General features: G+C 34.9%; 1 protein-coding gene across 1 annotated transcript in view; it reads right to left on the minus strand.

The window, feature by feature from the left end:
- CENPE (centromere protein E) overlaps positions 1-17,438 on the minus strand; it is a 68,308-nt gene that overhangs the window by 19,835 nt on the left and 31,035 nt on the right. Inside the window, exons 19-35 of the mRNA XM_090266366.1 lie at positions 17,007-17,129; positions 16,757-16,922; positions 16,135-16,289; positions 15,393-15,917; positions 15,077-15,235; positions 12,545-12,832; positions 12,248-12,406; positions 11,166-11,453; positions 10,908-11,060; positions 10,446-10,733; positions 9,693-9,851; positions 9,241-9,510; positions 7,708-7,998; positions 6,958-7,116; positions 5,115-5,219; positions 2,730-2,948; positions 393-590 (exon numbers count right to left, since the gene is read on the minus strand). Coding sequence (XP_090122492.1) covers positions 393-590; positions 2,730-2,948; positions 5,115-5,219; positions 6,958-7,116; positions 7,708-7,998; positions 9,241-9,510; positions 9,693-9,851; positions 10,446-10,733; positions 10,908-11,060; positions 11,166-11,453; positions 12,248-12,406; positions 12,545-12,832; positions 15,077-15,235; positions 15,393-15,917; positions 16,135-16,289; positions 16,757-16,922; positions 17,007-17,129 — 3,705 coding nt within the window. The remainder of the gene's footprint in view (positions 1-392; positions 591-2,729; positions 2,949-5,114; positions 5,220-6,957; positions 7,117-7,707; positions 7,999-9,240; positions 9,511-9,692; positions 9,852-10,445; positions 10,734-10,907; positions 11,061-11,165; positions 11,454-12,247; positions 12,407-12,544; positions 12,833-15,076; positions 15,236-15,392; positions 15,918-16,134; positions 16,290-16,756; positions 16,923-17,006; positions 17,130-17,438) is intronic.

Consider the following 17,438-nt stretch of genomic DNA (forward strand, 5'->3'; position numbering starts at 1 on the left):
CAGGCCTAGGAAGTTTTCAAAGGCATCTAGAAACTTATTCTGAGGTTCCATGAATTCTTACTTGCTGATATTAAGAAAAATTTTCTGTATCAGTGGATTCTGAAAGGAGGCTACTCTATTTCCCAGTACCCTTTACATCTGGCCAGCTGTTACTCTGAAGCTTATTATTTATTTGCTTACTTATTTATATATGTATGTTGAATTTATTGGGGTGACATTGGTTAATAAAATTAAATAGGTTTCAAGTGTACAATTCTACAACACATCATCAGTATGCAGCTTATTTTTAATTTTTGGTAAATGAAAACGCCTCTAACCACATGGAAAGGTACCTTTCTACTTGATTAAAAAAAGGCTTAAAATTTAATTAAATCCATTAAAATAAATTATACCTCAATATGTAGATCCATCTTCTGGCTCAATCTGATGTCCCTTAATTCTCTGGATGGGACAGCATAATCTTGTGGAAGATGCTGAAGTTGAATTAGCAGTTCATTTTGCTTTTCCACTTCATCAATAAAAACCATTTCAAATTTATTTATGGATTCGTGTTGTTCTTTCTTTATCATTATAACATTGCTTAACACATACTTGCAGGGAAACAAACAAATTGGGAAATTAAACTTCCATCACATTTAGAGTATGTTTCAAACCTTTAAGACTAGGACTAACGGTGGGATGGCATCTTGTTAATCTACATCCTCTGATAAGTGAGGAAAAAGGAAAGAGCCTCTCTATTCCCAATTTTCTCCTCTCAGAACTTTGAAAGAGTAATCTCTGCTTCCTTATTTCTGGCATCCTGCTAGGTATACCTTGTTCATGTACTAAAAATACCTGATTCAAAGTTTAAAATGTGACATGATCTTCCCCTCTAGAAACCCAACTTCCTTTATTGCCCACTTTTAGGTTAATTCTATCACCAATCACCCAGGTTTCTCAGCTACATACCTGATACTCATTTGTCTTGGCTTGGTAACCAACATGGGTGTGCTATGCCTCAAGACTTACTTGTTAAGCATATTTAAATGTTTGACTTCAGGGTGATAATAATTTGAATGCCATATGTTCCACGGATTTAATGAATAAATTCTAGCTATCTGATTGTCAGGATTTGTGAAAGACTGTCAGAATATGAGGGGCAATTTACTAGGTAGGGTAGAAAACCTGCTCCCTACTTCCTTTACCCGTTATAATTTGGCCTCTTCCTTAAACCACTCAACTGAAACTGCTCTGACAAAGGTCACCAATGAACTCTATTTTCAACAAATTGTGAGAGGATTTCTTCGGTCCATATTCTGGCTGTCTAAATTATTTTACATTTTTAAAAAGAGAGCCTAGCAGACATTTCTGCACAGGGGCCTCTCACACAAACTGCACTTTACAAAGAAGTTTGCATTGCACTGCCTACCTTCACTGTTTCTGCCTGCCAAGCCAGCCCTTATAAAGGAGTTCCTGGAATCCTATTTCAATCAATAGGTCTGAGGCTTTCCACATTCAGTCAGAGCTGTGCAACTCTGGCCAATCAGAGCAGCTCTAATCTGACCAATCAAGACTAATCAAACTGAGTATCTGAAGCCTTCATTTGCATGAGGACATACCAATCAGGGGCCACGGATGGGGACTTCTGCCCACATAAGCCAGCTCCTCTCTGGCTCTGAGAGTACACTGTCCCTTTCCACTTAAAGACTTAAGACTGTGTTTGCCTGGCTGAGCTGAAACACTGAAGAAGCCTCAGCAGCGCAGAGCGGAGCACAGCAGACTAGGGCAGAGCAGGCTGGAATGCACAGAGCAGAACACAGCAGACCACTGACGAGTAGAGCTGTCTAGCTGGACAGGGGCCTGGCTCTAGGGCCGCTCGGCCCCCCCAGCTCTTCTACAGCCATGGTGTTTCCACAGCTGTGCTCTGTCCCAAGTGTGCTGTCTCACAGCTCTGCTGTTTTCATCACTGGGCTATAGCACAATGGAGCTTTTCTGCACTGAATAGTTTCCTTCTTCACTGTACCCCCAAACTGGGGATTCCTGTGGTGTTGAATTGGTGCCAATGACCATCAGTTGACAAAGCCTACTGAATTTCTCTTCTTGGATGCTTCATCATAGGTATTTCTACCTCAGAACATCTTGCAGTAAACACATGATCTCTCCTCCTGCCTCACCCTCTTTTTTCCATACATCTATATTTCCAACTTGGCAAAGCCCGAGTCCTGGGAAGCGATCTAAACTTCTTTCCCTTACCTTCACCATCAATCATATGGACCTATTATTTTAAGATTCTAAATATTTCTTTAATTTCTGTCTTCCAGTGGCTCCCCATTATTTGCAAAATGAAGCTTTATTGCCTAAGTCTTTCTTTAACTAGTCTTATCTTCTTTAACTTTTTTTCTTGTATGTTATATAACGTGCACATGCTTCTATCACTGCATTTACTATTCCCTGTCTATATGTCTGCCTTACCCACTAGACTATGAAATACTTGATATGTTTTTCATACCTGTCTCCCGAGCACCTTAACAGTGTCTAGGACCATAGGCAGAGCTCAGGTTTTGTTTAATTATCAGATCCTAGGTGCACTGAGAATGTTGTGCATGCAATTCTTAGGCCCGTGTCATCTTTAATTCAGTCAGTAGTATGTAAACTAAGCAAATACGTCAACTCGCAAAGCAGCACATTACACTGGTTTGTGACCAAAATTTATAGCAATGTTCACAAAGATATTACTAAAAAGGTGTTACCTTAAGATTCTTCATGACTCTGTAGAATTCCATGGAGCACCTTTCATTTACAGTGAGAAGTTTTTGAATCTGTTTGGTTTGTGAATATGGAAGTGAGAGGTTTGCTTTTATTTTAATTGAAAGCTCTTTTTGGGTTTCAATCTCTTTCTCCAAGTCAAGGGACAATCTATGTAAGAACTCATAATGATTATCTGTCTCTGAGTATCTTTTCAGAAGCTCCTAAAGAAAATTAGAATTCACTGAATTTAATAAACGATTCTGATTTAACAATAAGTAGTTCTAGTCTTAGAATTGTAACAAAGCTTATGCTTTAACATTTTCTGTAGGGGAATAAGTCAAGACCATTGTGTTTAAAAAACAAAACAAAATGAAACTGAAATTATTGCTTTTGGATTATGGAAATAATACATAATTATTGTGAAAATTAAAAAATTAAACATATATAAGAAAACCAGAAATAACCATTTTTATCATTTTAATATTTTCTTTTAGTCTCTTAAACATCCATGATTTGAATGAGCATTTACAAAGTTTAAAAAGAAATCTGAATGAATTCAACCTAGTATGTATTGTAGCTTAAGGCTGAATGCTGCCATATGTTAAAAATAGGCAGTGTGAGTCAGGAGATAAAACAACCAAGTATAAAAATGCTATTTGCTAGACAGAGCCTTTCCACACCTTTCTATTTGCCCAGAATTTGAGTTTTCTAACCTTTTACAGGGTTCAAGGTTTAGCGCTGCCACTTCCTGAGCAGGGAAATCATTGAGACATTTCCTCAACTACAAAATGAAGGCCATAATAACTGCCACAAAGTTTCCTAGGTGAATGAAGTAAAATATTTCATACTATCTGTATCTATATCTATGTAATCTATAAAATATACACACATTATACGTTAAAGGAGATAAAATATTCATAAAAATACTTCTATATCCAAGTTTTAAATTTAGATTTGTTTTCAAATCTTCAGTCTACCAACTTACTAGTATGTGACCTTGGAATACGACTAAAATTCCTCTCTCAACCTCAGTTTCTTTGTTTATAAATAAAGTAATAAAACTTATCTCATGAGATAAAGCACTTAATATGGTCCCTAGCATGTGGTAGACACTCAACAGACCTGGGCCCATCAGCTTAAATGACTAGAAGTAATGTAGGTGACATAGTGGTTTGAGTGTAAGTGAAAGAACATGTTAGGTTCAAGTTAAAACAATCATATAATAAATAACATGTTTAGTTCAGGCTGCTTTGACATTAATGAGCTCTCTTTTTCATAATTTAAAGAAAATCTAGTTAGATGTTCATTAATTTGGAATGTTGGGGAAGGGATTCTTGTCTTTGACCTTAGGATAAATCACATTATGGTATGGAGAAGTCATTCACTTGTACTTTTAATAAATATGTACAGAAAGCTGACTTCCATCAGGACTGTGCTAAATACAAAAGTCTTTGGGGATCTTGCATTTTAATAGAGGTGACAGTAAATCTTGCTGGTTTTACCGTCTATATACTGACTTCAAACACTTCTCAATACTTTCACTGCTACCATTGTGGGCTGAGCCACCATCCTTTTGCCTGGATTACAAATGGTCAACACAACAGTTAGAGTCACCCCTTTAAAATGTAAGTCAGATCATGTCTCTCAAATGGTCAAAACAGTGCAATGGATCTCCATCTCTTTCAGAGTAAAACCCCAAGTCTTTTTAAGGGCCCATATCCTGCCTCCTCCCCTTTAACTCTCTGACCTCATTTGACTTCATTTCTTACTAGCTTCCCTTCATGATGTTCCTGGAACCCACCCAACAAGCTGTCCACAGGAGCTTTTTGTATGTTCCCTCTGCCAAGGCTGCTTGTCCTGCAGAAACCTGTATGGCTCAACCCTCTTCTCTTTCAGGTATTCACTCAAATATCATCCTTCCAGTGAGGCCTTAAAATCACCAGCCCCCAATGTTTTGTTTATGTATGTATATATGTGAAAATACATACCTGCACCAGGAAGTTTAGAAACATTTGAGTATTATCTTTTCATTCCATGGAGGGTCCTCTGATTCCATAGACCAGCGATTTTCAACCTTTTTCATCTCATGGCACATATAAACTAATTACTAAAATTTTGTAGCACACCAAAAAATATATTACATTTTTTTGCTGATCTGACAAAACAAATTGGTATAATTTTGATTCATTCACACTGGACGGCTATTGTTGTGTTGACTGTTGTCATTTTTTTTATTTGTCAGTCTAAGGGAAAAGAGGTCAGTGCCCCTGACTAAATAGTCAGGTATTGCATGTTTTAAAAATTTTGTGGCACACCAGTTGAAAATCACTGCTGTAGTCCTTTGACGGGTACCACTATTGATTTGCAATTTTAATGGGGGTACTTACTTTTATCCTAAAGCACTTTTCTCTCAGGTTTTCTGTAAGGTTCTCTTTTCCATCACATAATAATTTTTTTTCATATTTTACTACCTCTTTGTCATTATGTTGATCCTGCTTTGACAGAAAGAAATAAAGCATCAGCTAAACTACATTCACAGTAATGTCTACTTATACTTTTCAATTACATATTATATATCAAGTCTCAATAGTTAAATGAGATATTACACTTATAATTCAAAAGCAATGTTAAAAATGGTCAGAGAATAAATAATAGTACCACTAAGTCTTGTAGTGAGTGACCTCAATTCATTGGGAAAATAAAGAATTAGAGAACTACATACTTTTCAGAGATAGATTTTGTTCCTGTAATCTTCATAGTTGCAAATTAGGTTTTATATTTATCTCTGGTTTCTACTTTTCCAAATCTCTGAATAAGAATAATTGCTGCCAAGTAGACATACTGGCAAAATCATCTATACCGTTTATGGTGTTCCAAGCCCTACTAATATATTCTTCCTAGCACTTTGAAAAAGAAAACACATATCCTGTTTACATTTTGTATTTCTGTAACATACGAAATATTTTCTCCCTTTTATCTTGTTCATGATAGTACCTAAAAGAATGACTAATTGTTCAATACAATATTTGTTGAGTGATTTAAATCTCTTTGTAAATTTAGTTAGGGTCAAAATAAAGATGATTCTCCCTTGAGATATTTCTATTGAGATTGCAAATGCTATTATTTTCCACTTTATTTTTTATTACTGAAACAAAACAAAAAAGATTTTTTATAGATTTCATACAATTTCTTGTCTGAATTTTGTTTTTTTGATATTCAATTTAAACACTCATACTAGAATTACTTCCCTTTTCTGTATTCATCTTGTCTTTTTCCTTCTAACTTCATTAACAAGAGTCCATGTCTAAAACTCTATCATGTAGAGGTAGAGAAATGGGATAGTTAACCTTTTATAAATTGAGTCCTTCAAATATTTCTCCATTACGAATACTATTTCTTGATTTTAAATCCCTTTAAGAAATTTTGGTTTTTTTAAAAGAATATTGTATTTCCTATTGGTATAAAAAATTATGTAATAGTTTCCCCATTACCCTTTATTGTGTAGACATTGCAGAAAAACAAGAAAACAAATCAGTTACCCTTTTCAAAAAATGAGCAAAAAAGAGAAAAAAAAGAATGAACTCATGGACATGACAACAGTGTGGTGACTGTGGGAGCGGTGGGGGAGGGGCAGTGGTGGAGGCAGAGGGATGATGGCAGGGATAAATGGTGATGGAAAGAAAAATTAAAAAAAGAAAAGAAAAAAAAAACCCAAACTTGACTTTTACAAATAGTTACTAGATAAGGGAAGATTCTGAACTCACTCTAGCTATCATTTTTCTTAAGGTTTCTCTGAATAGGTCTCTTTCCATTTTGAGAGACTCTTTTATCCCCCTTAGCTCATCTCTTTCCTTAGCTACAATTCTTATTTCTTCAAGGCTTTCATGAAGTTTCTTAGTCAAGTGTAAGTTATCCATTTCCACACTTTGCATAGATAAAATCTGAGCCTCAAATTGCTCCTTCAATCGTTCCATTTCATTCATTTTTTTATGAGTTTTATTGACAACTTCTTTCATTCTGAGAAGCTGAAGCTCTTTTTTCTGAAGTTCTTGTATCTTGAGATAATTATAAAACAAGTTAGAATAGAAATAGAGCTCCTTCAAGGAAGTAAACTAGTGTCTATTTATTATATATGTACATACACATTCTATGTCTACATATCTGTATCTATATCCTTTCTTATTTCACAAATAATTTTGGACACTCCCAAAAGAACAAAACAACACATACCTTTTTCTGTAAAGCATCTTTTGATTTATTTAAATCCTTTTGCATATTTGAAGTCTGAGTTGTTTTCTCTGAAACTTTTCCTCTGAATTTATTAATAGTTTCTTGGTGCTCTTTCAAATGCATATGAGCAATTTTTAGTTCCTGTTGTGATTCCAGCTCCTTTATTAAAAGAAATTGAGAAATGATAATATAAAGAAACATTGCCTTTTCTTACTGATGAACAATTAAACAAAATCTAAAAAATGTATGCTTATAGGTAAAAACAACCACCATTCCACCACTAAATTATAACAGCGCAGAAGGCTATAAAGTAAAAGTTCCTGTGTGGAGCTTCCCCCACCCCAGCCCTGCTCCCTTTTGACCTCTGCCACTTTCTTTTCACCTTTCATACCATTTGGACATGTTTCTGAATCAGTATCACATGCCTCATTCTTATGAGTAGTATTCCATTACTCAGATGAGCCCCACTTAGCCAATACTTTCTTGGTGGACACTTGGGTTGCAATGTTGCAGTAAACACTACTGTATTTCTACCCATATGGGTGAATATACTGGTAGGATAAATCTGTAGAAGTGGAATTGCTATAGCAAATGCACACGATGATAAGTTTTTAATAAGATATGTCAAACCATCTTCCTAAAAGATTATATAACATTTACATTTCAACAACAGTATCATATATTTTCAAAGAAGTAAGCCTCTTGTGTTAAAAACATGTTTACTGGATAGAGAAAAGGAGAACAGCTCACTCTAGCTATGGTTTCTTGTAGGTTTGCCTTGAGTTGGTCTCTTTCCAGTTTGAGAATCTCTTCCACTCTTCTTAGATTATCTCTTTCTTTCATTACAGATTTCATTTCTTCAAGGTTTTCATGAAGTTTCTGAGCTAAATTTAAGTTCTCCATTTCTATTTTATCCAGAGTTAAACTTTGGGCTTTGAATTGTTTTTTTAATTGCTCCATTTCAGAATTTTTTTTCAGTGTCTCACCGACCTCTTCTTTTAACTTCAAGAGTTGATGTTCATTTGCCTTAAGTTCTTGGATCTTAAGATGATCATAAAATAACATGTTAGGATAGAGATGGCTTTTAAGGGAAGGATAAAGTATAGTTCCTAAATCAATCAAAAAAAGTTTTCCCATGTTGCTCTTATGAATACTCTACATAATTCCACTCAGAAATTATTTTCTTTTGAAGTATAATTAAGTGCTTTATTTTTCAGTATATAGCTCAATTATTCTTCATATATGTATACATCTATGTACTTACAAACCAGATTAAAATATAGAACCTTTCTGAAACCCGATGACGTTCCTAAATTTCCCATGCTACAACCATTATGCTGCTTTTCTCGTCCTAGATAAATTTTGCCTGCTTTTGTTCTTATAAATCACAATGTATTTACCCATTTTCTTGTTGATAGGCATTTGGGTTGTTTTCAGTTTTTCTCTATTATGATTAGAGCTGCTATGAACACTGCTGTTACTATCTTTAGGTTGAAGTATGCACTCTTCTCTTAGGTACATACCCAAGGAGCAGTTATACTGAGCCATAGGCTGATAAGTGTTTAGTGCTAGTAGAATCTGCCAAGTTGTTTTCCAGCTAAACCATTTTATATCCCCAATGGATTTTAGGCACAAATGAATCAGCTATCTAATCAAAGCCCTCCCACCCCAATCTTTTCTTTTAATAGTGTTTAAATTTCCTAAAGCTACTTGCACATTTGATATTTCACCTGTCTTCTCAAAAACAATCTCTCTGAGCTCATCAAATTTCCTGGAGCTTCTTCAGATGCATGTGAGCAATTCTTAACTCCTCTTTTTTCTAGATTCTTTATCATTAGAGAAATTTTAAGAAAAGTGACTTACCTTAATGTTAACTAGTATTTTTTTAATGACAGTGATACATTTTCTTAGTAACAAATAATAAAACTATTACTTCTTAATTTACATTTTTATTGTTAGAAAGTTAGCTTTTCCCTCTCCTGCCCTCCCTTGCCCACTACCTTCTCCTTTTCCTGCTTTCCAGAGGCAAACACATTATGCGCAGACTATTCTACAGCTCACTTTTCCCACTAAGAGTTATTTTGAAATTCCTAATTAGGACACTTGAATCTATTTTTTTAACCTGTTGCAGAGTATTCTGACATACTCCTTATCTTTACCTAGTTCCCTTCTGATGGATAATTAAGGTTAAACTACACCAAATAGCCTTGTGGTTTACGTGTGTGATTGTGCATGTGTACATCAAAGAAGGGTTCACCAGGAAGAGGTATGAGTGTAACTGACCTTAGCTTCTGTTTCTCTGAACTGGTCTCGCTCCATTTTGAGGGTTTCCTCCATTCCTCTTAGGCTATCTCTTTCCTCAGTAACACATTTTATTTCTTCAAGGTTTTCATGAAGTTGCTGAGTCAACCTTAACTTCTCTGTTTCTACACTTTCCAAGATTGAATTCTGGGCCTCCAATTGCTTCTTCAGTTGCTCTGTTTGATATATATTTTCCCTGAGATCATTTTTTACCTTCAGGAGTTGATGTTCTTTCTCCTGAAGTTCTTGGCTCTTGAAATAATCACACAATAAATTAAAATGCAAACAGATATTGATAAAAAGCTAAACAACATTTTCTAAATTATATAGTCAAATCTCTACCTGTTCTCTATTTTAGGCTAATTCATATCCTATTTCATTACACAAAAGACTTGATTCAAACTGTTACTTAGGTAACAACTTAAAAGAAATACCTGTGCTTTTAAGGCACTGTTTTTGTTTTCTAAATCTATTTGTATATTTGATATTTCATCTGTCTTCTCAGAAATAAACCTTCTGAGTTCATCAGTAATTTCCTGGTGCTCCTTCAGATCTTTGTGAGCAATCCTTAATTCCTCTTGTTTTTCCAGGTCCTTTATTATTAGAGAAATAAAAATAATATATTCAGCGTAATACAATTCAAACTACATGTAGGAAAGTGCATATAGGGTAAGCAGTACAAATTCCCCTCCCTTCTTATGCCTCCCAGTGCCTATCCTCTAAGTGATGTTCAGATGTGTATACATGCTAGGTATACTACTCTACAATTTCCCTATTAGGATACTTCCAAATCAGCACCAGAACTCTCCCGCATTCTCTATCTGTGGCCTAGGAGTCCACGGTCTGAATGTGCTGCACTTATTTAATCAGTCCCCTACTAATGGACAGTTAGAATTTTCTCTATTTAAAAAAAAATTTTGTTATTGCAACTTGCTGCAATGACTATTATACAAATAACTTTGCGCAATCATGCTAATGTGTGCTGGATAAATAGCTACAACTGAATTTTGTGGGTCAATTAATAAGCCCACTAAAATACTTGGAAGATATTACCAAATATACCCTGCTTTCCTCCTTCAACCTTCCCCAACGTTGGACCAATTTTACACTCCCACTGACCCTATCACCCATGGCTCTTTTGGGACACAATATCATATTTACTAGAAGGGGAAAAGATGCTAACTCACTCTAATTGCAGTTTCTCTTAGGTTTTCCTTGAGCTGGTCTCTCTCCATTTTGAGAGTCTCCTCCACACTCCTGAGGTCATCTCTTTCTTTTGTAACAGATCTCATTTCTTCAAGGTTGTCATGGAGTCTCCGAGTTAACCTTATGTTCTCCATTTCTAGGGTTTCCAGAGTTGACTTTTGGGTTTCAAGTTGCTTCTTCAAGTGTTCCATTTCACACATTTTTTCCTGAGTCTCATTTACAGCTTTCATCCTAAGAAGCTGATGTTCTTTTTCCTGAAATTCTTGAATCTGAGAAAATCATAAGACAAGTTAGGGCATACTCAAGAGTTTTTAGGAAAAAGGATAACTTTTTAAATTAAGTCAATCATCTTTATACTTAGTTTAATGTACGTATTGTTTTCTTCCATAGTAATATGAGAAACACAAGAATCAGATGTCATTTTCCAATTTAATAAGACCTACCTTTCCCCATAATTCAGCATCTGAATTTTCTAACTCTCTCTGGATATGTGTTCCTTGATCTATCTCCTCTGAAATATCTCTTGTATTAATAGTTTCTTGGTACTCCTTCAGAATAATGTAAGTAGTTTTTAGTTCCTCTTTGATTTTCTGTCCCTTTATGATTGGAGCAAAATGAATAAAACTTAAATAGTGAGCATTATCATTATCACCACAACATCACTTTTGTATCCAAAAAAACATCAGAAGAGGGAAACTTACTTCAGCTACAATTTCTTTATTGCTTTCTTTGAGTTGGTCTCTTTCCATTTGAAGGGCGTCTTGCACCCTTTTCAGTTCATCTCTTTCCTTAATTATAATTTTTATTTCTTCTTGAGTTTCCTGAAGTCTCTGAGTTAACTTGAGCCTCTCACTCTCTGTGCTCTCCAGTGATGAATCTTTGGCTTTGAGTCGCTCCTTTAATTGTTCCAGTTCACTTAATTTTTCCTGAGTCTCACTGATTTCTTTGATGCAAATAAATTGTTCCTGTTTCTCATGAAGCCCTTGCATCTTAAAATAATAATAGCCAAAAATTACATACACATATTAACATATGCTTATGTGCATATATGTATATACATGTATGCATATATGTGTGTTTTTTATGTGTGTATATATATATATGCATATGTATGAGGGGGGACAAAAAAAAACCTGGAATTTATTTATAAAAAAATTGTATATTTATTCTTACATGTTTAAACTTCAGTCACCTTGGGAGTACTCTCCATTTGATGGACTATACCTATTGAGACGTTTTTCCCACTGCTCAAAACAGTTTTTGAACTCATCAATTCTGATGCCTTTTACTGTTTCTGCTGTTTTTTGTTTCACCTCTTCCACATCAGCAAACTGTTTCCCTTTGAGGACTTTTTTCATCCAGGGAAAGATTAGGTGAATAGGGAGAATGGGGCATGGGGGTCATCCCATTTTTGGTCAGAAACTGCTGAACACTCAGCACAGCGTGGGCAGGTGCACTGGTAAATCACCCATCATGAAATGGGCAAACACATTGAAAGAGTCTTCAAAAATATTCACTGAAGCTGAACACAGCCTCTCAAAACACCACCAAGTGATACACTCATACAGATTGGTTCACAGAGCACTCACCTAGCGGGGAAGCCTATAATACAAGCAGCCCACCCTCCAGAAGATAATTCCAGGTTTTATTTTGGAAATATATATATTAAAAAACCCAGTATGCTCTCCAAAACAATTTAGTATGTAAACAGTAAGTAGTTTTTGTAATTCAGTTAGCTACCTCCCTCAGGTTTTTTCCTACTGTTCCTTTACCCTCAATTTACCTTTTCCTGTAATCCATCATTGGTTGTTTCTAATTCCTTTTGAAAGCTTGGTAGTTCAGTGTGCCTCTCTGAAAGATTCACTCGCAGTTTATCAATAGTTTCCTCCTGTTCTTCCAGATGACAATGAGCAACTTTAAGTTGCTCTTTGGTTTCTAGGTGCTTTATTAGAAGAAATTAATAGAAACATGATAATCATTACATTCTAATTCCTTTTTCCAAAGGTTTAGTTTCTATAAAAATATTTGGTTACAAAATACTTAAAAGAAAACCACACATAGGGAAAAGAATGCAACCTACTTTGGCTATGGTTTCTTCCATGTTTTCTTTGAGGTGGTCGTTTTCAGACTGAAGAACAGCCTGCAGTCTCTGTAGATCATCTCTCTCTTTAGCTATAGATTTCAGTTCCTCATGACTTTCTTGAAGTCTCTCAGACAACTTGAGGTTTTCCATTTCTAATCTTAGCAGCGCTGACTCTTTAGCTTTGAGTTGCTTCTTCAGTTGCTCCATCTCACTGATTATTTTCTTAGTCTCACTGTCTTTCTCCTTATTAAAGGACTGCTCTTGTATGTCTTGAGCTTCTTGGATCTTAAGAGAATCATAAAATAATACAGTTGATATCCAAAAATGCTTTATTTTATTTTAGGAGAAAAGATATTAGGATACTTCCTAAAACAACTAAGCTAGGATTTAATGGCTCATTTATAGAGCAATCTTCCCACCTCCCTACTCTTCCATTCTGCAGGTATTTAGTACTTAGTTATTGAGGCCCAGTGATTTCAGTGTGCTATTAAAGGCTAAAGATAAAACAGGAAATGAGACGTACAGGACCTCTGCAGTTTTGAGACACTTTAGGGGGAAAGTAGACATTATACCAAATCCTACCAAACAGAAATACTGGTTTCTCCTAAGGTATTAGTGGAAAAGCTAACCTACAGTGAGTGGTGGTGGTGGTGGGGGTATGGTAAAACTGGTAAAACTGCAAGTAGGGAGACCAGAACATCTGAAAGCCTTTAGCTAAGGAAGAGCAACAGACTACAGTTGCTGGAGCACAATAAACAGGAGGAAGAGAGACCTGAAATCATGCTAGAGGCCAGTAGGGGTTGGGATCCAGGGCCTCTAGGCCTCACAAAGCATTCTGGTCTTTATGTAAAGAGTAACGATTCACTATTAGTGTTTTAAGAAGAAAAGATTGCCTGGGCTTAGAATGAAGAATAAATTAGAGAAGTATAAGAATGAATGTGGGGAGATCAGTTAGGAGGCTACTGCAGACAGTCAGGGAAACAAAGAATGGTGGCTTGGATTACAGTGCTAGCCATGTAGAGAGAAAAGTGGGAGGATTTCACATACACTCACCTCAAAATCCACACGGTTTGGTATTGGGATTACAGAATGAGTGGGAAGGGAGGGATGGTAGCGGGATGACCCCCAGATTTCTGACTGAATAAGTGAGGAACATAATAATACCTTATGAGATGCTGAAGGAACAGATTTAAAGAAGGAAAAAAAAAGTATTTTTAGCTTCATCCTTTCTAACACGGCATCGCTTTTTCTAAATAATTCTGAATATTTAAGAAAAAACGTTATCTTCTCTGAAACTCAGTTTCAATAGTTTCTAAGTATTTATGAGCAATTTTTGGTTCTGTTTCCAATTACATCCTTATGGACTGAATTTTGTCCTAAAATTCATTGAAGTCCAACCCCCATTGTAACTATTGGAGATATGGCACTTAAAGAGGGTGATTAAGGTTAAATGGGTTCATAAGGGTGGAACCCTTATCCCACAGGACTGGTATATTTTAAGAGGCAGAGATACCAGATACTTTCTCAGCCCAAGTGCACAGAAGAACGATAATGAGAAGATGCAGAAAAAGACACTGCAATCCAGAAAGAGAGGCTTCTTCAGAAACAGAATTTTCAGGCACCTTCAGGTACCTTAACCTTGGACTTCTAGATTTTACAACTAGGAAATAATGAATTTCTATTGTTTTAGCCACATAGTCTATGATATTTTGTTATGGCAGCCCTAACACACTACTATAATTTATATCCTTTTTTTTTATCCTCCACGAAGGACATGCTCGCTGATTTTTAGAGAGAGGAAGGGAGGGAAGGAGAGAGGGAGAGAAACATTGATGTGAGAGAGAGACATCAACTGCTTCCCAACCAGGGAGGGAATTCACACCTAGGTATGTGCTCAGACTGAGAATTGAACCCCCAGCCTTTCAGGTTGTGGGCTAATGCCTAATCAACTGAGTGAGCCACACTGGCCCAGGCACACCTCCCTTAAAAAAAAATATCATTAATATCCTAGCCTTTCTTGTGTATTAAATAAATAACTAGTAAAGCAGTTATTCTCCTAAGGTCTCAGAGAAAATGAACCATACTTTCTAGAATATATTAAGGTAAGATTTAAGCACTTAATAGTAAAGTTATGTCTGAAGACCTAGAAATAGACATAAATATGATACACAGATTGATTTTATAGTGAACTCTAAACAACTTTAGTATATAAAAATCTGACATAAAGTAAATATTTTAGCTATAATTAATAATAAGCTCCATCTGTCTTACCTTCCTAGAATTCAGAATGGATTTTTAAAGGTGTTTAAAGTATATCAGGCTTCAGAAAATATCAGCTCAAAGTTTGAACTAATACTTTTTGCCCTTTTCAAATTAACTTTAAGCAGTTATATTTCAAATTACTTTGAAGATATTAGGGTGAAGTTTATGAATTATTGTTATTTTCATTGAGATTACCATCATGTACTTAAGTGAGGTTAAACAGAAAGCTTATATATAAGTATATGAAAACTATGAACAGCTCTTTACCTCTTCCTGAAATTCATCCTTAGTTTCTCCTATGTTTTCCTCTATATGCAAATTATTAGACCTTTCCTCAGAAATCTTCATTTTCAGTGTGTTAACAGTTTCTTGGTGTTGTTTCAAAGATTCAAGAGCATTTCGTAATTGTTCTTGGGTGTCTATGTTCTTTGTCAGAGAAATAAGAAACCATTTTCATTAGAATAAGGTGAAACAATGAAAATAGTTTTGTAGTTTCTACTTGATCATAAATAATAATCGATGGCTCCTATAATGTTTTTAAAGAGGCTCTGAGTTTTCAACGCTTAATCAGTCAAAACCTTACCATGTGTACAGTATCCTCAATGTCACTTTTGAGTTGGTCTCTCTCCATTTGCAGGCTCTCTTGGCGTTGTCTGAAGTCATCTCTTTCTAGGGTTAAAGTCCTTATTTCTTCTAAGGTTTGTTGAAGCCTCTCAGTAATCAGTACTTTCTCCCTTTCTACAGTTTGCAGCCTAGAATCTCTACTTTCTAATTGTTCCTTTAGCTCTTCCACTTCATTTAAACCCTCTTGATTCTGATGAAGTTCTTGGGTTTTGTGTTTAGACAGATTTTCTATTTCCTGATTTATTCGTGCATTCTCTTCAAGGACCATGTTATACTTTTGTTCAAGTTCAATATGAAAATTTTTAAAATCTTGGAATTCTTGATGCATCCTTTTATAATTTAACTGGGAAGATGCTAGGTCATCTTTAGTTTTCTCAATTTCTTTAAGTAAATCTTGAATTTTACTCTCCTTATGAGTTAATTCAGAAATCAACTTGTCTTTTTCTGATGTTATGAGATACAGCTCTTCAGATTTATCATTTATCTATGGGGAAAAAAGGAGTACTTAGTTATGTTAACAATGCATGACCTACTGAAGCAGTTTTCAGAAAAACAACTTTTTTCTGCAAAAAAAAGACACTGAAATTAAGTAAAGATTTGATTGAGAAATGGCAATGTTTTTATTGTCGCATCTCTTTAACAGTATATTTTGTTTAACTTTACCATCAAAATAAGAATTATTTGCTTAAAAATGTGTTTACCTCTTTCCTTAGCATTTCTACTTCTGAGGGTAAAGATGTCAATTCTGAGAGCAAATTAACTTTTTTATGCAAGGCTTCATTTACTTCCACTTCTTTCTTCAGTTCTTTCTGGAGTTCTGTAATTGTTCTTTCCAATTCCAAATTACAGAGCAAAGCTAGGAAATTATTGGTAAATTAAATAAAGAGCCTGCAGTTACTGGCTCAAGTTAAATTATACACAGTTAAATTTTTAATCAGATTATATAAAATTTATTTTAAAAAGAACCAATGTTGATAAACAGCTAATCTAATTGTTAATATGCAGTTAAAAAAAATATGTTATAGGTGTACAGCATGGTAATCTGACATCTGTATACACTACAAAGTGATTACCCTCCCAAAGTCTATCCACCACCATACATGTTAATAGTTCCAATTTACTTGAGAAGTTATTTTTAATCCTTATGATTTGAAGTCCATGGGAACATTTATACATACTGATATGAACTGAAAGTTAATATTAAGTTTTTAAAAGTCAGAGAATAATGGATTTTTAATCATTGGAATATAGTTGCAAAATCCTTTAGGTATATATTTATAGAAAGTCAGATTTACAAATAGGTGGTCTGAAATTACAAAATACCTTTTGGAACTTTGCCATCTGTAAGGGAGGTGAGTCTTGTTATTTCATTAAAAGAAGATTGTAACTCTTTCTCCAGATCGATCTGTATTTTCCTTTTTGCCTCCAACCGACTTTGATATAACTGATTATCATTTTCCATTTGCCTGCATAAACTTTCAAGTTCTTTCTGTTGAGAGAAGCATTGCAAATTCACAAAAAATATATTGATCATTACAAACGTTTTATTATAAATATTGCAAAAATCATGTACCATTTTCTCTTTCAACTCCAGATTCTCACTCCTAAGAAAGGCTGATTCTCTCTTGGCATCAAGGGCTACAGCTTCAGCATCAAGCAGAGTCTGCTTCTTTTGTTTTAGGTCTTCAGTGTCTTCCTAAACACAGGACAAAAAGGATTTAATGAAATCTAACTTTTTCAGAGTTAGAAAACGTTAACACATTTTTGTTCAGCTAGCATGCTAAAGTTCCCAATGCATTTTTATTTTAAGTTATATGCTCCAAAACATGACAGATGAGTAGTTAATAATTAAAATTAAGGATATTAATTCATAAATTTAAAAGAAAAACAATCCAATAGGAAAATAAAGAAAAAAATATAAACAGGCAACCCAGTGAAGAGGAAATGCAAATGATCTATAAATACATGAAAAAAAACCAGAAGTCCCCTTTGTAGAGAGAAGAGG

This window comes from Furipterus horrens, unplaced genomic scaffold, assembly GCF_987537825.1.
Source record: "Furipterus horrens unplaced genomic scaffold, mFurHor1.1.pri manual_scaffold_2, whole genome shotgun sequence".
Lineage (NCBI taxonomy): Eukaryota > Metazoa > Chordata > Mammalia > Chiroptera > Furipteridae > Furipterus > Furipterus horrens.